We start from the raw sequence: 24,166 nt of genomic DNA on the forward strand, positions 1-24,166 counted from the left end.
TTAACCCTCTCTGTCTGTTTGTTGAGGTTGTGTTTTGTTGCATGCGGTAATTGTTGTTGTTTTTAATTAGTGTTGGGGGCCGCGCACCTCTTTCAAAGGCTCGATTCTGGTCTGCCAAGTGGAAATAGCAGCAAAATCTATCTCAGCCCATCCTATCTGTCTGCATCACTTATCTGCACGGTAAACCCGAGCGCTTTTCTCTCGGTTTGCTCAGTCTCCGGTTGAATAATCGCCCACCCGGTAATTCTCAGTTAATGTGTTTGTTCATTCGTATGTTGCTTTTTATCAAGATGCTAATATTGTTCATCATTTCTCCTTATCACCGCGTCAGACAATGGAATTTACACTGCATGCCCGACAGCAGATTTAGGAATGACCCTCTGCTTTCCGCGCAGCCCATTTAGGCTTGACTGACAGCCTGTTTTCATGACAGCCTCCACAAACTCTCTTTCCTGTGCAAAATCAAAAGAGAGCCAAAAGTGATGATTCACTGTCGTTCGGCTCTCTCAGGACAATAATTTACAAACTCGACCGACCGCTCACCTCCCACACTCATCCCGGCTTATCCGTGGCTGCAGGATCTCCTCATGCGAGCCAGGACACGGTCTGCATGTTTTGAGAGCCTCCACGGATGCTTTTTGCGGGATACAAATTGTAAAAACGCGATAGCAATTCGGTCTAGGTTTAGCGCTTTACTGTTTCAGTGGTAGATCAAATTTTTTTTTGTCAAATATGATAATTTTTTTGTAGTTTAGGTTTGTTTAAAGTGCCCAAATTGGGCTCGTGGGAGCCTCAGAAAATGGAGGGCTAGAGAACATAAAATCTGCATTTAGTTTGTGAATTATATATATATTTGTGTAACAACTTTAGTTACAGTAAAAAAAAAAGTCTTTCTCCTTCCCACTTCGACTGTTTTTCGTACTGTAGTAATATATTGTGTATATATATAAAAGGTTGTCAGTCCTGCATTTGAGTCTGTGTATTTTGATAAGAAAAAGAGAAAGCCTGTGTCCACCTGGTATTAACTCTTTACCTGCCGACATTTCTTTTTAAAAAGTCGCCAGCCACTGCCAGCATTTTTGAATATTTTCACAGATTTTTCAATGCCCCCAGAATATTTTGATGTATGAACGTCTGAATATGCAAAACATCAAAAGAAAAAAACAGATCCTCTGATATAAAAGAAAAAAAGAAAACAGTTTTATTCTAGCTTCATGCATTCGTTTTTTTTATTGACACTTGAATGTGGGTAAGTTCATAAAAAAAGCAACATTTTGAGCAAAAAAGCGTTTTTGTCAAAGACTACATACAGATCGGATTCAGAACGATGATCAAAACACTGAAGTCCATCAACGCCCTCAAACATTTTCATTCAGTAACATTAGGCAGTTTTGATTTATATGCTGTTTAATGTTGATGATCGCGTTATTTTACATGTGCATGATTACATACAGTAGGATATCGCTTGTTTCTGCTTCTTCTCCATCTGTGTTTTGATCAGGAGATTCAGTATTATTTCAGAAGATGCATAATAGTGCCCCCTACCGTATAACAGTGATAACTGAAATTTCCATCAATGGTGGGAAAGCGCTGTCTTGCAAATGACGGAAATTTTCGTCGATGGCGGGGAAAGGGTTAAAATGCATTTTTGTGCTGGTTTTCCAGTGTTGTTTCGCTTTCGGTAACTTAGTGATTGGAGAAAAACTTTTCAGTTTTGTGGATGTCGCCATCTTTGTTATAGATGTAGATAGTCTTTGAAATAGATAGTCAACATAGCCACTGTGATTACTGGTAAGAGAATATGGGTTTGACTCCAATTGCACGTTCATACAGACTGCATTTGAGGCGCTACTGTAATTTGCTTTTTGAACGGTACATTTCAAGACACCTGTAAGTAAATGCGGTTGTCAATCCCGAAAACTCACAGTGTGAACGTAACCTATTTGAGTCCTTAATACGATTACATTCACACACAGTTCGGTAATTTACGGGAGTGACAACCGCATTCTGTAACCAATTTTCAGGAATCACAACCGCATTCTCGGAAAACCCTTGCTGTGTGAACTGGACTATAGGCTAAATGTAAATAGGCTATTCTGTCTTCTTTATTTAAGATATTTACTAGTAAACTCCCAGCTATAGTCAATGCCTAATAGCTTTGATTCTGCAGTCTAGCAGCATACTTCTTATAATAAAGATAACGAATATCACTCATGATATTAAACAAATAAGAATTTGCTCTCAGTCATATCACAAGGACGTACATGTAAATTCCCTTAGACGTGAAGCTAGCAATCTTATTCACCCCTTAATGTGTGATGTATTAAACAAACTCTTCCCAGCCGCTGAAGTTGATGAAGCTTGATAGGAGTCATTTTTTGAGGCGGTATCACAGCTGGTGGGGCCGGACCCAATATGAAGGACACAGGGGAGTAAAGTATGCAAATATCACGAGTGCTAATCAATTAAACGTGCGATGAGAACACTGCAGCACACCTTAATGTCACTGTAGTGATTGAACGCTCTATCAAAGTGCACTTATAGTTCAAAATAATATGATACCGTACAGCATGTGTTACACTCCAGTGCCTTTTAATGAATCTGTTGTGGTCATGCTGTCGATAAACTCACTTTGCTTGCTTATTTATGGACTGCGACTGCATTATTGACTACAGTCGACTCTCATAACCTTTTGTCATCTGACTAAACAGAAAAAAGTTGAATAATGCAAGATTGCGATGCTATTCCATACGTTCCTTTATATGTAATGCAGTCTGTATTGAATTCCAGTATTTCCTAAAATGGAATGGTGTGTGATTGTGTGATTTTCTTTTCTGTGTAATGTCAGTCGCAGTGTCTGTTTTTATTTTCTTACGGCAGCCCTGTGGTGATGCTTTATCCCTCATCCCTGTCAAAAAGAGTGATGAAAACATTCTCTGGATGATTTATTTTATAAATCGCTTGGAGGTTCTCAAAACTTTTGCGGTTTATTGAATCATGGAAAAGCAGGAGTATAGCTAAAGTGATAAATAAAGTATCCAACGATTTAAAGGGAAACGCATTAAAGGAATGTTTCACCCAGAAATCTAAATTCTGTCATCATTTGCTCACCCTCATCTTTATTTTCTTTATTTTCTGTGAACACTGCTGGTTGAGGTTTTTCCATGCAATTGCAATGAATGGGGACTGAAATTTCAAATATAGTTATATGATAGATTTGTGTTAGAAACAGACTGAAGTCAGATAGTTGAACTTGAGAACTGGATCTGTCTGATTTGCCAACTAATTATTCAGATTAGTTTAGTTCAATTTATTTCACGAACCCAAAAATCATTCAGACTCCCCCCCCCCCCCCCCCCCCCCCCCCAAAATTATTCAGATCGCCATTGTATTACAATGAAATTTTGTGATTCAATGAAAAGATTAGACACTGAATTGAGAGACTGAAACTTACACTTAAACTTACATGTATTATATAATTTGTGGAAAAAAGCAACCACCACATTCTACAAAATGTCTTTTGTTTTCCACAAAAGTCATAGGAATTAGGAATGATGTGAGAATTAACATTTTTGGATGAACCATTCCTTTAAGTTGTCGTCACGCTAAATACTGATTTATAGTGTGTGTTACTGTTACACTCTTTCTGGCCATAAGTATTATTCCATTCAGCTGTCAGCCATGGGACAGCCGCAAGGGTGTATTTTAAAGCACGCTACCACAGCAGCGCTTGTGGCATAAATATTGAGGTGAAGCACACGCGGTATTAAATTCATACAGGTCAGCTTCGTACATTAATCCAGAGTCCCATCACCCGTTTCCTTGAGCTGAGACGTCACAAGAAGCACGACAAGACCTCAAGGCCACATCTATGCGAATCCGTCCAGGAACTTAACCAACCTACCTTCAGATCGGAAGATCCCCCCAGGTCCCATCCCGCTCTTTTATTTTCCAGTTCAGGGCCTTCTTTTTTTGCAGATAAATGCTCTCCGATGTAACGTGACAGATGTCACAATGCATCGCCTCTATTTTGATACATACCCTCTGATCCTGCCACAAACGATAAAGAGCGCGCACGAGGCCCAGACAACGTGCTGACACTCGTGATTATTTTAGAGCACGTCATTGCCGCGGCGAGACACGGAGCCGGCCAGGTTCCAGAGCGAATGAAGGAATATCAATACGACTAAGACTGAGGTAGACTCAATAGACACATCCATCCCATTGACACATATTCAAAAAGATCAATGCAATGATAAAGTTGTAGGGTTAGTTTGATCACACTTCTGTTGAGGCTGCAAGACACACACTTACCACAATTTTTGACCCAACCTTGTTTTTTCTTTTTTTTCTTGTTGAGGAAAAGGAAAATGTTCAGAAACTGAAAAATAGTGTGTTAAATTGTTAAATAATTCAGTGTTTCATTATTCATAATTCAGTTTCAGTGACTACTTTTCTACAGGTTACCTCATTGTGTCAGTACATGGCAAAAGTGGATGTCTATGAGTGAAACTTTGAATATTTTTTTTGTATCTGTATGCTCAAAATTTGTATCTCCTAATGCTCAAAATGAAGTTGGGTAAACTTAAATTCAACTATTTAAATTAAATTTATTAAGAGTATTCAGAACTTTCTTTTTCTTTTGAGTTCACCAAACTGGCATATTGTAAGTAATCAGAATGGTTTCATTGTTTTAAGTTTTATGAACTTGTTTCTTTTAATTTAGACAAACTTAAATTTAACTGAAAGTGGGCTGGGATTTCCCAGCATGCTTTGCCATGACATTCTGGGAGAGTAAATACTAAAATTAAGTGTTATATAATGTTTTTGAGCAAGATTAATGTTAAGTGGTATATTTAGTAGTGTTAAATGTTTTGCTATGCTAATTTAGAAGAGTTTCTGTATGTTTTTTTTTTTGGGGGGGGGGGGGGGGGGGTGTTACCTTCATGGTGATCAGTGGAGCGCATAAGCTTGGTTTGAGAACAGGTATTAATTGCTCTAAATTGCTGTACTCGTTCAGCAATTGCTATGCTATGCTAATGCTATCGAAGCATTGTTACCAATTTGCAAATTAGCATTTACTGAATTGTTCAGTTAAAGCTAACCAAGTTTCAACTACTCAAATTTTTGTAGTTGAGATTACATGATGATTTTAAGTTAAATGTATACATTAGCTTACTCAAATATTTCAAGTTAAGAGAAATTAAAATATATGAGTGCAAAATAAAAATCTCCCAGTTCTGCTTACTTAAACTTTGATTACAAGAATCTTGCTTTTTAATGCTAAATGATGATGAGTTTGAATTTATGCTTTCAACCCTTACAATATTCAATAGGAGTTTCTCTTGCAAAAGTTGTCAAGTGTTTAAATTATTTGGCAGTATCACCTGGCATAGTGCCCTTTATAATTTGTGATAATCATTTTTGTATAACATTGAAGATTTCAGCTCGGTCAAAGAAAGTATTATCCGTGAATACAACCAATTACCATAGACTAAACATAGAACGGGACAAAAACAACTCATATTAGTTTGAATTCCAGGTCAGCGGTAGCAGCGCTCTCGGTCTATCTACACCCTCCAGAGTTTAGTAGAAAGTGCTGTCTCTTCGCAGTCTGCTTCTTCTTATTAAAGCGAGCCTCTAAGCACGACAGCTTAGCGCTATCACCTCAGGCCTACCCACCATTTCCAACATGGGGTTGAACCCAATTATCCCCCAAATTAAAATGAACAGACTTGGCACGGGGAACAATTACTGCTGCGACTCCATTCCACAAGCTAAATGGGCCAAGCAAAAGCAGTCCCTGTTTGCCCATGCTGGCCAAGGACCAAAAGTCTGAGTAGTATTTGGGTTGTGCTTACAATAGTAATGTATGTGGGTAATGGGTAGGTGAGAGGTTACGCCAGTCGTTCCATTCGCTCTGTTTTTCTTTGCTTCAGAAGACAGGAAGCTGTTCGTCGGGATGCTGAACAAACAACAGACGGAGGAGGACGTGTACCGTCTTTTCGAACCCTACGGAGTCATTGAGGAGTGCACTGTGCTAAGAGGTCCGGATGGAAACAGCAAAGGTGGGATTATGTCTTTTTTTTTTATGGCATGATGTTATATTATCAGTCAACATGAAATTTTAGCTTTCTTGTACACATTTCTGGTCTTATTGTGAATGATTAGCGGCATATATATATATGTATATGTGTTTGTAAATGTATATTATATATATACACTATATGTTTTTGAAAGTATTGTATGTTACTTATTCTCACCAAAGCATACATATTCTGTTAAATATAATATTAAAATTTAATGTAGACATTTTATGCTGACCAAGAACCAACATTTTTGTTCTGAGTTGTCGCTCATTCAACATTGAAGACTCTTAAGAGATGGAGAAAAAGAACACATATTTGAACATTAAACTTTTTATAGACTCCATTGTTTGCCCACCGAGGCTTTAGGGACACTGCAAGACGCTAATACAGCCTGGCATTTGGAAAAGCACTGTGGGAGTCAGAGTTTTCCCCTTGCCAGTGTTACGAAAATTGCTGTAGGATTATTTCTGCTACTTAGGGGGTGGATCCGTGAATATCCAGTCTTATGGAAGAGAAGAAAAGGATAGATGTCAAACCATTCCCTGTACAATAAGACAAGAAAACTACATTTCATTTAGCTCCTAATGTGTTTCATTTCAAAGCCTGTTTCTGCCAAAAATGCTTAATTCTTAAATAAAAACTGTATAAAACGCGTTACGCTTGTATAAGGCACATTAAGACCTATCCTTAATATTTTGACAGGTTTTTCAACGGTTTTCAATACGACTGCTCTTGAATCCCAAAAGGGTTTGAATTCTCGTGATGAATATCTGCGGCGGCGTTTTAAAATGATATCAATTATCCCGTATTTTGAGATTTGTTTGCATAGATGGGCATGTGGCAGTAAATAGCTCGCTTGTTGCATCAGCACAGTCTCTAGAGGAGACGCTTGCTTACCGTTGGAGGGCTTTCTGCCTCTCTCCAGTGTTTTAATGCGCTTCTCTACGCTGTGGCTAAAGTGTTTGTGTACCTTTGTGTGTGTCTTTTTTTTTTTTCAGGCTGCGCCTTTGTAAAGTTCTCCACACATGCTGAAGCTCAATCCGCAATCAGCGCCCTGCACGGCAGTCAAACCATGCCAGTGAGTACACACTCCTCTATAACACACACACACACGTACACAGAAAAACTCTTTTTCACTGATGCTTTCTTTCTTTGATGTTCCTCCGACAATCGGCGGTCGCGATGACTTTCATACACCTGTCCAAATATATTTTGGGGTCGCTGTATCATTCTAAGGGCTATTTTGAAAAAAATCTTGTTTTCAGTGCTTAGAAAACTGATTAGAAATTTACTTTTTGTATTCTTTGGGTTTTATATGGTTTTGTAAAACATGTTTAAATTTAAAGTTTCACATTATTGAAAATGTCATGTGGTGTAACCGTCAAGTGAACAGTAAAACATATTTTACTCACACCTTGAACACGTGTACACACTAATCATTATTTTGTTTTGGAATATAGTTTCAAAAGTAACGTGTTTCTTTTAAATATATATATACAAATTTCTTTGGTTTTCGCAAATTTTGGGGAGTCAAACCATATGACATATTTACAAATTAAAATAATCTTGCCTAATCATGAAGGGGTCAAATTATCATATATAATATATATATATATATATATATATATATATATATATATGAAAAAAACTTTGTCTGCCAATCAGTCATGTGGTGTGACCACAAAATTATTGATTTTTCTTTTTTTATTAATTCAGAAATGTAGATCTTTTTTGAGGTGTCACACCACATTACATTTTACAAATGAAACCAATCTTGCCTCGTTATAAAAATGTGTGTGTGTGTGGGACACCTTTTTTTTTTTTGTAGTAGTAGTAGTTGCAATTATATATTTTGATATATTTTCGAAAAAACTTTGCGACTGAATGAAGGTGAACCGGGCAATTAAATCAATTCCAAACACACAAGTAAGAACAGATCAGTCACTTCAACTTCCAAACTGCATATTTGGCCATATTGTTTTGTTGAATAGCTGCATTGCCAGCATATCAGCAAGTGGCCTTTGTCCGGCCGTTTCAATCTCGAGGACTGGACGCTGAGCCATAAAAAGCCGGCTATTCAGCACAGCCTGTCTGAATCACACAGCTATTCAGTCACACACACATTGTTCGGCTCTCAGAAGTAGCTCACATGCTGCTGTTTTATTTGCTAAAAGACTCCAGTTGGATACAAACGAGTTATGGAATTTCGAAATGCATTTTAGTGAGTGCTTTTTTTCCCATTTTCCACAATGCAGCGGCATTTTTAACCCTCTGAGGTCTGAGCTGTTTTCTGGGCCCTGGAGGTGTTCTGACATGCTCTGACATTTCTGGTTATTTCTGTTACTTGTGACATTTTCATGGCTAAAGTCTAATTACACTGTATTCAGCACAAACTCTGCTACAATAATATATCAGCAGCATGTATGTAAAAGTTTGTAGTTTTGAGATAATGACATTTATGCGTGGTTTTTGAAAATACAAAAAAAAATTCTCACTGAAATAAGGCCATGAAACCCATACTGATTATTTCTTCACAAGACTTTTGAAAATTGTATGACGTAGCCTAGAATATTTGCTGCAAAACTATGTGAAAATCACCCTGACTGCTCATTCAGATAAGACAATATATTGATTTAAAAATTTTACGACGTGTTTTGTGTGAAAAAGCCTTATGCGAGAGCTCATTAATATGTAAGCTTTTCTCACCTGAGAAAGACAAAGAACCTCCCCTAACGGCCCTATTAGGAGCTATCAGGCCCCTATCATTCTGAGCAACCTTGCACAATACTGTAAATGAGGAGATTTAAAAAATAATGGCTTTTAAATTGTTTGGATTTATTTACAACACAACATAATCCAAAGATACACAACAAATGCCAAAAAAGCACTTCAAAGACAGAGACCTTTGTGCCATTCCTAAAAACATTGTACATACCTTTCATTTCCAAGATTTTCACTTTACCATGTTCACGTACTGAGACTCGTGAATGTTGAAGTCCTCAGTGGCATCTGGGACCTGAAAAAAAAAAAAGTGAACATACTGATATCAAGAGAAAGGCCTGCACGATTTTGGAAATAAATATTAGATTTTTCTGGTTAAAATTGCTTTTTAAAATTCCTTTTTAAAATTCACAGAATACACACACACACACACGTTTCCAACGATATATAATATAATGAACACCAGGTTTGTTGTGCCTTGTAGGCATAAGGTATATGCGCAGTGCGGATAAAATAATAATAACAATAAATAACCTATAGCAGCCTATAAATCTTCCAAAAGAAGCTAGAGAAAAATATATTGATTATCATGTTACTTCAAATGTTTCCATCCGTTATGATGATATGAAATGAGATAATAATAAAAACATGAAGCCGTTTGGTGCGTTTTGCTTTCATCCAAAATATGATACATTCAAACGCGATCGCTTGCAAAATATGATACATTCAAACGCGATCGCTTGCAAAATATGATACATTCAAACGCGATCACTCTCAAATATAAAACATTATGGTTACCATAAACATATCTATGTTTGAGCAGATATCCACAAACACAGTAAACACATATGATACATTCAAACGCGATCGCTTGCAAAATATGATACATTCAAACGCGATCGCTTGCAAAATATGATACATTCAAACGCGATCGCTTGCAAAATATGATACATTCAAACGCGATCACTCTCAAATATAAAACATTATGGTTACCATAAACATATCTATGTTTGAGCAGATATCCACAAACACAGTAAACACGGGTCTAAATATTATAATATTCCCCATATATCTAGCAACAGTTCAGCTGCAACGTGACATTTATGCAACAATAACAAACTAGGCTATGTAAGAATTTCTTACCTTATCTTTCTTGTCTTCAAATCGCGTTCTTCTTCTTCTGAGGTAGCCTAAATCCAATGTAAGCTCAGGCACGTCTTTCAAACTCGACGAAAAGTGAAGTGAAGTGTTTTGTTGTTGAGGTAACGAGCGCGTTCGCGTTCCATGTTGAGATTTGCATGTGAATATCTTTTGCGCGAGTAGTCTTGTTGGTTTTATACAAATTACTTAAACAGAGAATATTTGTTTTCGTTTTGAATCCGATCATTTAAAAGTACACACTTAAATGTTTATAAAGGTATATGGCTCATAAATGTGGGACAAGTATTCGCTGAGTTTTGTTTCAGTTTATAGACGTGCTCAAGAAAAAAAAGTTCACCGCGACGGAGAGGCAGAACGCACACCCTGTTTATTTTCTTTATTTTACAAAAGCACAATGTTTTGATTTGATTGTAAGTGGACACATACAAAAGGAGAAATATCACAGATTCTTTTTTTATATTTCTTTTTTCTGTATGACCATAAATGATGGAGTAATTTAAGTTTATAGTGCTACAATGTGGAGAAAATCCGGCAAAACGCGTCGGCGCGTTTGTCGACCTCAGAGGGTTAAAGAAACGGTTGACCCAGAAATGAAAATTCTGTCTTTATTTTCCATTCACCCTCATGTTGTTCCAAACTTGTATGACTTTGAACACAAAAGGAGATGTTTTGAAGAATGTCCTGGTCATTTTATGATACATTATAAGTGATAATTTTTAGTTTAACTGTCCCTTTAAGAGAATGAAATGGCCAGAGAAACGGTGAGAGAGATGGATCTGTGGTGTGATCCGCTCTCTGTATAACCTTTAGGGTCAACTGAGGTGCAAATGATTCAGGGACATTGAAATATAAACCACAGTTCTAAAATCTTCACCTCACACACACACTCAGACATCCTTTCCTCTCTCCTTCCCTCCATCCTCCCGGGACATTAGGCAATAGACTTGTTTACCTCACCTTTCACCACATTGACTGGTGAATTATTCATTGGCATGTACTGAGGTGGGAGTGGAAGAGCGAAAAAGAGAGAGAGAGAGCGGGAAGGAACGCCAGATAGAAAAGTAAAAAAAGAGAGGTAGAGAGACAGAGGAAGAGTGGAGGAAGCTCACAGGGGAGGGATGGAAAAGGTTTATAGTCATCTCGGAAGGTAAATTGATTATGGAAAACCTTACCAGCCTCCATTCTCTTGAGTCTGAAGTTGTAGAGGGAGGGGTCACGACTCGCACATCTCCCAGGTGCCAAAGTGAGATGTTTAGCCGAGATAATGGAGTTCTTCTCAAGGCAGGGCTTGATGAAGCACTCATCTATCTGCAAACTCTTCAAAAGAAGCAATGGCGAACTTACCGAACACCCACCAGCCTCTCACGCCCTCGGTCCGCCATCAGAGAATCTCATGCTGCTCGCAGTTACTAAAGTAACACATGATTTGAAAAATACCCAATCATTTTGATAACTAATACATCAAAGCAAAATGCTCTGTGACATGACGTGTTTTATGTCAAAATGTATTATTGATGTTTCATTTTATTTATGTCAAACAGAGCTTCTACATTGCGTGATTGGAATTGAAAACACAACAGAAAAAGGTGATGCGTCAAGTTTACACCGTCAAGTAATACGTTTGTTCAGGCTAAAGTACAATAATGAACATGAAACTGTAATTACAACCAATTAGAGCATTTTTGTGTTTAATTTTTGAACAACAAGACTTTTGACCAATCAGATTTCACTGTGGGTGGGGCTATATTGTGTGAGGCGATTCGAATAAAAACCACGGCAGAAATAAGTGTGACGTGACAAATTTACAGCGTCAAGTGATTGGTTTATCCAGATTAAAAGTACAAGAGAAAATGACAACCAATCTGAACGTTTTGATTAATGAGATTTCACTGTGGGCGGAGCTACGTTACGTGAGGTGGTACTTATAAAAACTGCGGCAGAAATAACTGACGCGACAACTTGACTGCTTCAAGTAATTTGTTTGCCCTGACTAAAAGTATAATGAACGAAATGACCAATCAGAACATTTTTGATGTTTAATTTAATTTGACAAACAGGACTTTAAACCAATGAAATCTCACTGTGGGTGGAGCTACACTGCGTGAAGCAATTGTAATAGAAACCGCAGCAGAAATAGGTGTGACTTGACAAATTTACAGCATCAAGTGATTTGTTCGTCTGCACTAAAAGTACAATGACGATCAAAATGACGACCAATCAGGACATATTTAATGTTTTCAATAAATACTCTGAGCGCTGCAGATAATCACATTCAAGGTTAATATTAAAATGTCAGCTTAGGCCTACAGTTTACATACAACTTAATACCAGTAGTTCAAAACATTAAAGGCATAGTTCACTCAAAAATGTATGTTCTGTCATCATTTACTCTTTCTTTGTTCCAGGGAAAACTATTTTTTTTTAAATAAAAAGTACAAATAAACCCCATAAAAGCATAAAAAATTTAGTCTTGCACTCTATATTCCAAGCCTTCTGAAGTAAAACAATAAGTTTAAAACAGAGTCAAACAAAATCTGAAATGACAAAATCACAGTCAATTAGAATTTAGCTGGTTTAATTTTGAGTCAAAAAAGACAAATGAGATTTCAATGTGAGTGAGAAAAGTGCAATGCAAAAGAATTAGAAACCAATTATTAGTCGTAATGCTCATTGTTGCTATGGTAAACACAAAAACTTGGTTTAGCATGCAAAAGTTTGCATTTGTTGCTTTGTACACCAGCCAGCCTCCCACAAACCTCAGTTCACTCTCTTGTAGTTATTACAGTAAGAAGTCCAGTGAAGAAAAGAGTGCTAATTCATTTTAAATACGCATGCATAACGCAGTCTGCTAGTGATGTGCTTGTGGGCAGCAAGAATCTGGCCTTATTGCAGAAATGCTTGATGCTTGTAGTCGATCCAATCTTATATTCATCTCAAATCCCCTCGGCTCATCGCAGTCAGTGCATTATCTTCATGCACACACACACACACACACACACAAGTATGCATGCACACGCAGTCCACTTTCTATGTTTCCCCCTCTTTTCTGTCTGTTTCTCTTGCTAGCATAGCCATGAGGTCAGAGCTACATGCTCTAAACTAATTTTTCAGCTCCAGAAGCTTGCATGTTTCCGGACTTAACGTGGTGTGCGTATGCATATGCACAAATACGAAGAGCACATAATGTTAGAGCGAGCAGGGTTTTGACTTTCGCTTTATTCCGTGCACGGCCACCCCCCCAGTGCCCTTCCCGTTTCGTGCTTCAGACGTGGGGCAATTAAAAATTTACACTGCCGTGCGGTAAAGCAAATTGGCAGACTTCAGGAAGGCCTTGTACAACGGAAGACCAGGGACGAAATTACGCCCGGAGAAGGTTGGAAGGGTCAAGGAACTCTAGCCCCCTGCTTCGGTCTCATTTCCAGCCGAGTGTGTACGCCAGGGATTGACGGTATTTCAACAAATACAGGAAAATGAAACTGCCGCTGCTATCTGATATTACAATCTCCTTGGTTTAGGAGAGTTTGGGCCGCCGACCGATTGCCACTGTCTATGGTTGAATGGCAATGTGTTCAGCTGGATTTTCATTTCCTCATGACTGTGTGGATATCTGCGCAACAACTACGGGACAAATACTGGGCCAAAATTGCAGACAGCAATGTCTGGTTACACACAGCCTGAGCTCGAATATGATGCTGGAGGTTTACCTGCATTTTGATATGAAAACTAGTAACTAGGGTCCAATTCTCACTGTTAACTAGTTGCTCATTAGCATGTATATTACTAGGATATTGGTTGTTCATTAGTACTTATAAAGCATATATTAATGCCTTATTCTGCATGAGCATATTCTACATCCTACCCAATACCTAAACTAAACAACTACATTATTAACTATTAATAAAAAGCAATTAGGAGTTTGAGGCAAAAGTCGTAGGTAATAGTTAGTTAGTGAGAATTGGACCCTAAACTAAAGTGTGACCTAAAATCTCTTCATATTTTAAAATAAAGTAGACTCGTTTGAAATAATAGCACCATAAAATGAAGTTACTACTTGGAATAATTCAATCGCATCATTATGTGATCAAATATAACTGTTTTAGCTCTATATCTCTCATATCATCTTCGATTGTGCTTCTCTTTAGTTGTACATTTGAATACATATTTAATATGTACGTATTTTTACAATACATCTGAATATAATACAAAGATGTATTAATATATGTTTGGATTTAGAACTATATTCATGTTTTCTACTATTTTGAGATTTGCATTTATATATTTAGGTTTGTTTCTAGATTCCAATTTTAATGTATATATTCTGATGTACAACTATTGCATGCCTTGTTTTTAGAAAATCTCTCAATATTTATTCAAATAAAATGGTCTCAATTGAAATATACATATTTCATACATAAGTTTACATATTTTTTTGTTGTACATTTTCACTTTTCTTTTTTAAATGCAGATATTAAAATGTGTTGACATTTGAAAAAAAAAAAAAAAAATATATATATATAACCATCAATTTCAATGGCGTTTTCAATGGTCGACACATTTTAATATCTGCATTTAAAAAAACTTGTGAAAATATACAACAATTTTTTAAGCGATTGCTACAAGAAGTTGTTCTGCTCAGCTGCTCCAGTGCTGGATGTTATATGCGCAAGATAATCCTTTCTTATTATCTTATTCACAGTTAATGCACAGAGACAGATGTGTAGAGTTATATCAGATATATGGCTTAGTTAGTGCTTTTATGGTCCACGTTAACAAAGAGACCTCAAGAATCGGGAAAGCACCACTGTGGCCCCATGCGCCGCTCATTCTCGTAAAGATGCGGTCCTCTCTCTTTGATTCCAGAGCCTTGTTTCCCTCCTTCTTCCTCTGTTGAACAGCTGCACTTTTTATTCCCACAGTTTTACTCTCTCTCCTGAATCCATTTCGCTGGGTCCTGGACCTATGGGAATTCCTCTGGGTGCTTTGCGGCTTAAAATTTAATGAGAGTTTTACTTCACAGATCAACCAGCACTCTCTCTCCCCTTTTCCTCCCTCTCTCTCTATCACATTCTCCCACAAGCCTATATCTTGCTGGACCAACAAGCCCTCGGCCCTGATATTCGCTGGATGCCTCAGAGCTAAAGCAAACAAACAGTCAAGAAAGGATTGGACAAATACCAAATATTTAGAAAATTCATAGCTCCAAACTGAGGACTAAAAGAATATTGAAATTTGTATTTTATTTGCATTGCCCAAGAACTAAGAAGTAAATATTTTGTTCTCCTTCTTAATAGCTTAAGGTGATGTGCAGAACATCTAGGTTTTCAATAAATACTCTGAGCGCTGCAGATAATCGCATTTGAGGTTAATATTAAAATGACAGCTTAGGCCTACAGTTTACATACAACTTAATACCAGTAGTTCAAAACGTTAAAGGCATAGTTCACTCAAAAATGTATGTTCTGTCATCATTTACTCTTGTTACAGGGAAAACAAGTTTTTTATATACAATGAAGGTGGATGGTGAACAAGGCTGTCGAGCTCTAAAAAGTACAAATAAACACCATAAAAGCTTAAAAAAGTCAAAATTTATTATATTCCAAGTCTTCTGAAGTAAAACAATACGTTTAAAACAGCGGAACAGAGTGACATTTATGTTATTCACTGAAAATTCTAGTCACCATTCACTTTTATTGTATGGAAAAGAGCAGCTTCGGCATTCTGCAAAATATCTTCTTTTGTGTTCCACAGAAGAAAGAAAGTCATAAAGGTTTGGGACGACATGACGGTTAGTAAATGATGACAGAATTGTAATTTTTGTTTGTATTATCACTTTGATCAGGGGGAAAAGGATGCTGCAGGTCTCAACATTGTCCACCGTCAAACTTTTTACATATCTCACCAGTCTTCTCTAAACGCCAAATGTTTTTATTCCAATTCACAGATGTCTTAGTTTCCCTTGAGGTTATACCCAGAAACAATTTTAACTGCTTTGATGATAAAAAACCTGAAGGGATAGAAGATAAGGAGATTTTTTTTTTTTTTTTTTTTTTTGGAGATTGTCTTGCATTTGGGCATCTTGTGGTACAATTCCTGACTTGCAAAGTTCCATTTTGTTTAGTCGTGCAGAACGCCAAATGAACAGTGACTGAATGCATTGATATTGTCCCTGGTAATGATATCCTAACTAAGCAGTTGAGGAAACAATACAATAAAAAAGTTTGGGGAAGGCTAAGGGCATGAGGGTTCAAACAGAGTGAAATCGAAAATCAAATCTGCATTTATCCTCCCCAGCGACTGGCTTTCGTTGCGTTTCTGGCAACCCCTTCAAACGCCCACATGAGTGCCGTATGCCTAGAGCCAGAGTTGTTGAGCTTGGATGTGCAGACTGATTGCTTTGTTCTCGGCCCTCACTAAGTGTTCCGACAACAATACAGAGCACAACACTGACCACCTACTTTTTCAGCAGTCTTTGTTCTGGTTTTCCAGTTTTTTTCTCATTCACCATAAGCATTTTGAGCATTTGTTTGATAAAGAGTTTTAATCTGGATCAGCCAGTTCTGTGGTAAACCAGAACATTGCAGCATTCGATTTAAAGGTGCTGTATGTAGGTTTTTGACTGTAGTAAAGCATAAAAAAAATACCATTATTTGTTTGCAGGTATTTAGGAAACATGCTGAGTTCACATACTCGTTTCTCTGAAAAACAATGCTACAGACAAGTTATTTTACTTTGAAATGTGCGTTCCGTGTCAATGTCTGTTTTTTGTTTTGGTCTGTGCGATATCGCACGTCAATTTTCCCAATAGTATTTCGCCACCACAGGTTGCCAGTTGGTGGAAAACAAAGCATATTGCAGCCATGGAAGCCAGTGAATAAACTGGGTCAGAGATCACAGATTCTACCCAACCTAAAAAGCCTCCGCATCCATCTAAAAATCTCTATGAATGGGTGCATATTAAAACGCGATATCAAGTCTCCTTGCATTCCATTGTCAATTGCGCTCTTTCCTGTTGCATGTCCGCAATCTGGTAACCCGCGTGAGCGTCAAGTCTGAGCAAGAGGGGGTGGGGGAAACAAATCTCTCTAATATTTAGAATTTTGGACTGCAGTGCCCATTTCATTTCAATCTCACATACTGTACCTTTAAAGTAAAAGGTATTTCAAAATGGTGCAATTTTATCAGTAAACAAAATCACCAGATTGCGACTTTATACTGCACTCAAAATAATGCAAGATAATGAATTGTAGTTCAGTCATTTAAAAAAAAAGAAAGTTTTACTAAATAAAATTGGTTTATGTTCAGTTTCTAAATGCCTTTTGAATCTTAGTGGATAATAAATTTTGCTCAAAATTATGCACAATTATGCTTTTTTTCATATTGCTATTTAACATTGTGTTTTCCCTGCCCAGATATAGAATTTCGACCCAATGTTGGGTCATGATCCACCAGTTAAGGTCTTAAAGCACAGCCCCCTATTCAGCTGTACAGACATGGCTAGTGGCCTTACCTGATATTCCCCCATATTGTGGCTGCTTATCGACATTTTCACATCAATTTCAGCTAGCCTCTTATCTTGGCTGATGCACAACCTTTCTCTGCCGTCAGATCACAGTCATATTTCGGCCTTTTTGCCAAAATCGATTCTGTATTTATTAATTTTTTTATTCTGACTATATAGTGCTGGAACAGAGGATGTTGTAGGCTGATAAAAAGGTCAAGTGTAGCATCGAATCATTGAGAGATTCATAATGAATGTGAGCGCGGATCTCGCAGCAGGTGTTTCATTACCACGGTACGGCAGAGAATGAGTGAGACGGACTCAAAAACCCACACATCCAAGGTCAGAACATGATCATCGGTGGCCTTGTCAATCTCAAAACACACCCACGTTCTTCGGCTAATCCATTTGATATTTCAGGAGCAATATCATAACCTATCAAGTACGAAAATCTGAAATAGATTTTGTTATGTAACGGTCAAGCTGCCAAGGCTCATGTCAGTCTACTGATGCCACTAACAGCTTTGTAGATGTATTTGTTCGATTGCATGAGGTTTGATGTTGAGACTTTGTTTGAAAACATTTTTGAGTTGAACTGTTATAGTTAAGATGCATCCAACCACCTTGTGTTTGGTGGAAGAGTTGAAGTGAAATAGTCATGGTCAGGCCTTTCACATAGGAACGCAATGTTTTTGATCATTCTTAAAGGGACAATTCATTCGAAACTCATAACAATTCATCATTTACTAACTCTCATGCCATCCCAAACCTGGATGACATACTTTCTTCTGTGCAATACAAAATAAGTTTTTTTAATTGTTGTCTGAAATGCTCTTTTGCATACAATAAAAGTAGATTTAAAAAGGCCATAAAGCACTATAAAAGTAGTTCATATGACTTGTATGCTACATTTCAAGTCATGTGATAAAATAATTAGTTTAAAATATCTGAAAATCCATTGCAAATTGAACTTGAGTTTCAGATCAGTCCAATTGATGAACGGATCATTCAGACCCAACTCAAAAGAATGAATCATTCACAAAAGAATGATTCATTCAAGCATCTTTACTCTCGCACATGTGCTTAGTAGAGTTACAGCAAATGTCAAGTATGTCAATTCTTACAGAACTATAATAATTATTACCATTTCACTTATTTATGACAAAGCTGTTGTATGGCTTCAAAAGATCTGATAAGTTGTGTGCAAGTTGTATGGACCACTTTTATTTTATTTTTTGATGGTTCTTTGGTTCTTTCATTTTAATATCCATTCAGGATATTCTTTAAAAATTCTAAATTAGTTTTCCATACAGGCTTGAAATAACATGAGGTTGAGTAAAAGGCAGTTCACACCAAGAACGATAAGTATAACTATAACAATTTTATAATTACTATAGATCTGTGAGAATATGAAAGTTCACACCACAACTAAAACAATAACAACACAGAGGAACAATAACATTGGAATTACTTTCAGAATAATTTTTTTTTTCAGCTTATGAATGGTAAAAACATCGACAGCCAATCGGAATCAATCCTGCTTAAAAGAGTTCAAGCATTTAAAGCAGCAGACGAAGTGCACATTTAGAATAAACAGAACTTTATAGTCCATTGGTGTGGAAGATAACATCTTTATAGTTAACATTCTTGGTGTGAACGGGACTTAAACTACAGACTTTTCCGGGAAACATCCCTTTACCACAAGTCCATTAGATTTCTATGTTAACATGTTGACCTGCTCTAAAATTCCACTGAATTCTATAGCATGTTACTGTAAAGGTGCGTTCACATTTACCGTTCCTCAGCAAAATTTCACGTAAAATCCAATCATTTCAATAAGAATCCACACATTCATGAGGGTGAGAAAGTTCCCCGTGCAGATTTCGCTCGTGTTCAAGTTGGTCATGTGAATTCGTCACGCTGTTCATATCACTACACTATTGACAAGTCTTTTTTCCACTCAAAATTTTGCTGAAATATCGCTAATGTGACCGCACCATAATTCAGAATCAAGTATCTATGTACATTATGAGTTGTATTTTGTGTGGTGGTCATCCTCGCTTGCAAAGCGGGAGGTTAAACGCAGCCTGCCCTCTCTCCTCAGACTGGCTCCGATTCTCTCCTCCCTCAGGGCGCGTCGTCCAGCCTGGTGGTCAAGTTTGCCGACACGGACAAGGAGCGCACCATCCGTCGCATGCAGCAGATGGTGGGCCAGTTTGGCATCTTCAACCCTGCCATCGCCCTGCCCTTCAGCACCTACAGCACCTACGCACATGCGGTGAGTACCCCCCTGCCTCTCGGGGGCACTTGGACACCTCCAGGCCCGACACGTTTTGATGATCTCATAGCTGCCCATGTGCCCTCCCCGTCCCCGCACGCCCACATGTCCTCGCTCACGTTCCCGGAGTGACTCAGAATATTCCATAGGAAAATCTTCACCTGGCTATTTATAGCACGCATCGGTTCCTTCAGTACGTGGGAGGTTGAAAAGCCGCAGAGAGGTTGAGTCAGTACCTAATATTCATTCATGGGGGACATTGTTCAATTTTAGGGAAGATACTATAAAACTGTTGGGGAGTAACTATCCTTCTACTTAGTTCCTCTATATGGAGTAGATAGATATACTTATATTTATGTACTGATAAGCATAGACAAATCTTTTCTTGTAAATGCCAGGATTAATTGTTGGCATCGACCAGCGGAAGACAGCGGCATGGCAGCAGAAGACGTGTGGGGGCCGGGCCGGGATGCTGAAAAATACACCCTTATTAGCATTCATGAGATGCGAAGCGTCCGCGGGAAATGCAAATGGTCCGAGAGCAGCGTGCGGGAAGGCAGGCGGGGTGGTTGCTGTGGCTCCCAGAGGTTGGCAGTGACTTTTATCTCCCGTGTCAGAGATGGTGCAGGGTGCAGTGGCAATGACACTTTCTCTATAATTCACTGCTCCAGCCTAAGCCACAACCCACCCTTGTCGAAACCGACTGCCTTATGATATCGCACTCAGCTTGTGGCAAAGTTTGCGACTTTTTAAGTGGGTCTTCTTTTTTGCTCGTTATCTTTTCTGTTTTTGACTTGTCTAAACAAGCGCATTATTTTAAACCGGATACATAGAAATAAGGCACTCACTATTTTTTTTCCTCATTTCCAAGTTTTACATGTGATGAAATGTACTTTTTAAAAATATTATATGCACATCGCCTGAGATGATGACTTTAGTTTTAGTTAACAAAAACAACACATGGCAACTTATGATGTTGTGTAATGCTGTTTCCACACACCACTAGGTGTCAGTATAAGGTATGGACGAAATTGTCAACATAGCCAGAAAAGAAGACTTTAAATATACTTAGGCTGTGTCCAAAATCGCCCCCATACCCTTAAATAGGGCACTATTTGAGTGGACAGGCATTTGTAGTGGTGTCTGAAACCATAGTGAACGGACGTTATCGGGTACACTCATTCCATCCCACAATGCACTGCAATAACGGCTATACGACTGAGGTATTCACAACGGCTAGAGAATACCCATAATGCACTGTGAGAGTCATGCGCTGAATGAATTCCCATGTCTAATCAGAAGATGGAGCCGCAGCTGAATCATCCATCCATCCATCCATCCATTTACCAAACCGCTGGTCCAATGTGGCTACAGCGTAATATCATAAAGGTTATTGAATTGTTTAGTTAAGGTTTATACATAGTTTCCATGAGTTCAAGATAAATCTTTTCATCTTACTACTAGAGCTGCCAGTTTGCTAAGTTTCAAATGATTATTAAACAGCAAGCACAAACTATGCAAAATCGGCAGCCCTTCCGGCTAATTCAGTGAATTCACTCACTCATTTTCATTCACTTCCTCAAGTGAACTATATTAGTAATGTAGGGAATAGTGAATGAGGGTATAGGGGGCGATTTTGGACACAGCCTTAGAATTCCCCAAAACATTCTTTCTTCATAATTGTTACTCTGAACAAATGCAAATGCCAAGTAGTAAATGTTAGTGTGTTATTTGGTCTAAATGATAGCCTACCTCAGATTGTGCAGCTTGTTCAGTAGATGTTAGCTTTAACTTTTATAAGCAATTACTTTACAATTTTCATCTGGCAGATGATAAAACAGTCTAAAAATCCTGCATTTAAGAGACAACTTAAACCAGTGCAAACCCGGCTCACAGCCTATTCTAAAGTTTTCATTTTTTGTGAAAATCACAGCGCTAATTGCTTAAACAACACTGAAACAAGTATTACCCCTAACCCTACCTTTCAACCTTAACATTAATATAGGGCTGGTAGCGACCAGATGCATTCATGATATTTCTAAACTCTAAATATAATTTTCATATTTTCTCCAAAATATCACTTTTTTGTGGCTATTTCGACTTGGGCTAGTAAGTAACCAACCAGCAAACACACAATACGCCATAGCAACTACCTAGCAATTAACTAAAAACATTTCAAACACCTAAACGAGTGCATTAGCAGTGCGTAGTAGCCATGCTAGCATTGTAGCAGCGAGTTAGGAAGTCGCTAACTCCACTAGCATTTTCCATGTTCTACTGTTCACTCATTTTCTCACCTGAGCAGAGCCTGAAAGGGTTTCCGACAGGCATTCGTTGCGCCAAACAGCATAAGCTAACGTTTAGCTTCAGATATGGCAATGGTACATTTAGAAACGTGGAGGACGAGCAAATTAAGAGGCTCCTTCCACAAACACAGCTGTGCAGAGGATTATTGGGTTGAGCTGACAGCCAGTAAATTGGATTTTAGTCAGAGCAGAGGAGGGGGCATCTGAGCGCAAATTGGAGGGGTAATAGTGCTGACAACATCGTGGCAAAAGACAGATGCGTTTTTTTAAAAAGGTACATCTAACTCCTAAATCTGACAAACAGCTTATCATTCAGTATTACATGAAGATGTTGAAAATATCAGATGCGGCCCCGTCCTCATCTCTGGAGTGGAGGGGGGGGGTGACAAACACGCCATGAAAGCGAGAAACATTAATTTTCTTTCAGACGCTCTTGTCAATACAAGCCGAACAGCTTTTATCTGTCTTTTTCTCCCGCTGCCTCGTGTTTGATCTTTTTCCTTTTTCTAAGCGGAGCCATCTTCATTTTCGGCTTTTTTTCTATCTTTTTTTTTTGGAAGATGAATAAAAGCGCGGCTGTTGATGGAAAGCCAGAAAGATCTCTTTTACTTGACGCCAATCACCAGAGACGGTGCATTAGATTAATATGACGCACAAATTGCTTGAAAGCACTTCAGAATGTTCTGAAGCCAACATTAATGAGGGGAATGTTTGTCTGGGTATTTTGGGGAGGAGGGCGCTGAGGAGGGGGGCACATGCTCTGCTATTGACCTACATTGCCCCCTGTTGTTGGGAAATATAACAGTGTTTGATATTCGAAGAGCGTTAAAAGTGTTTGTTTCTTTTTTAGGCATCTTAGGCGTTTTAATTCGTCGTTTGTAAAAAAAAAAATCTTATGGACCATCTAAAAAAAAAAAGCAAAATGATTGATGTGTTATTTAGAAATATAGAATCTCACCCCTCGTTTCTCAGCAGAACTTTGTATGTTTCACTTGAAATGTCTTTTTAGGTGTAAATGGACACTTTGCAGAAATAGACTATGTACTGTACATAAAAAAACACCCTTTTTGCGCAAAATGTACAAGACTAAAATACTTAAATGGAAGCGCACTCAGCGCACCTAAACGTATTCTATATGTGCGTAAGTGTAAATGCTTTTAGATATGCAAGATATGTTTTTAGAATTCTTGCAAAGTAATTCATGAAGCAAAACAAATACATGTTGCATTCTCAGCATTGCCACAGGGGGCGCTACAGTGGGCATTAGTGTAAAACTAACTACGTACCATATTCATAATTGATTATTGCTTCTCAAATAAATGTATCTTGTTTTAAAGATGATCATGAATCATGAATCATTGAGAATAAAGAATCAAGAATCGTGCATTCAAGAATCTTTGATGAATGGAAAGTTTGAAAAGCATTTGTTTGAAATAGAAATGTCACTTCTGATTAATTGAACCCAATCTTGCATACCCCAGACTTTTAAATGGTAGTTTATCATGGTTTACAGAAAAATATATAAAAAAAATGTTGTTTCAACTTAAAGCTGCAATCCGTAACTTTTTTTGTGTTCAAAATTTACACAATTTAAATAATAAGCAAGTACATCGTGAATCCATTTTCCAAACCATGTTTTTGTCTTATCCTGAATCACTACGGTACACCTATAACAAGTGTTTATATTCTGACTATTTTAGACTGGTCGGGTCGGCACCACTGCGGAGTAGCCCAGTACCTGCATGACACGTCATAGACATAAACAGAGAGAAGTAGGTCCGGCTGCAATGTTCTTCCACAAGACACATGCAGTTCTGTTTATTAACCGCTAGAGCGCCAAATGTTACGGACTGCAGCTTTAAAAAAGTAACTGTTCGTGCTGCAGTAACATTTTAAGTTTAGTCAACTCAAATATCCAAGTTGTCACTTAGTACAACTTCACATTTCAAATTGACTCACGTAAAATGTTAAAGCACCATGAACACTTACTTTAAGTTGAAACATCAACTTTTTTACAGTGTTTTTAACATTGATAATAATAAGAAAAGTTTATTTAGCACCAAATCCACATATTCAAATGATTTCTGAAGAATCATGTGACACTGAAGACTGA

At 37.8% G+C, this 24,166-nt stretch overlaps 1 protein-coding gene across 16 annotated transcripts in view; it reads left to right on the forward strand.

The window, feature by feature from the left end:
- The window catches only part of celf5a (cugbp, Elav-like family member 5a), a 207,109-nt gene that overhangs the window by 160,319 nt on the left and 22,624 nt on the right, over nucleotides 1-24,166 (forward strand). For 9 of the 16 annotated variants that reach the window (XM_084116027.1, XM_084116021.1, XM_084116012.1 and 6 more), the window contains exons 4-6: nucleotides 5,940-6,068; nucleotides 7,088-7,167; nucleotides 19,574-19,747. In XM_084116027.1, the coding sequence (XP_083972153.1) occupies nucleotides 5,940-6,068; nucleotides 7,088-7,167; nucleotides 19,574-19,747 (383 nt within the window). The remainder of the gene's footprint in view (nucleotides 1-5,939; nucleotides 6,069-7,087; nucleotides 7,168-19,573; nucleotides 19,748-24,166) is intronic. The other 7 variants (XM_084116013.1, XM_084116025.1, XM_084116016.1 and 4 more) reach the window with 1 other exon arrangement.

This window comes from Abramis brama, assembly GCF_963993115.1.
Source record: "Abramis brama genome assembly, chromosome: 6".
NCBI lineage: Eukaryota > Metazoa > Chordata > Actinopteri > Cypriniformes > Leuciscidae > Abramis > Abramis brama.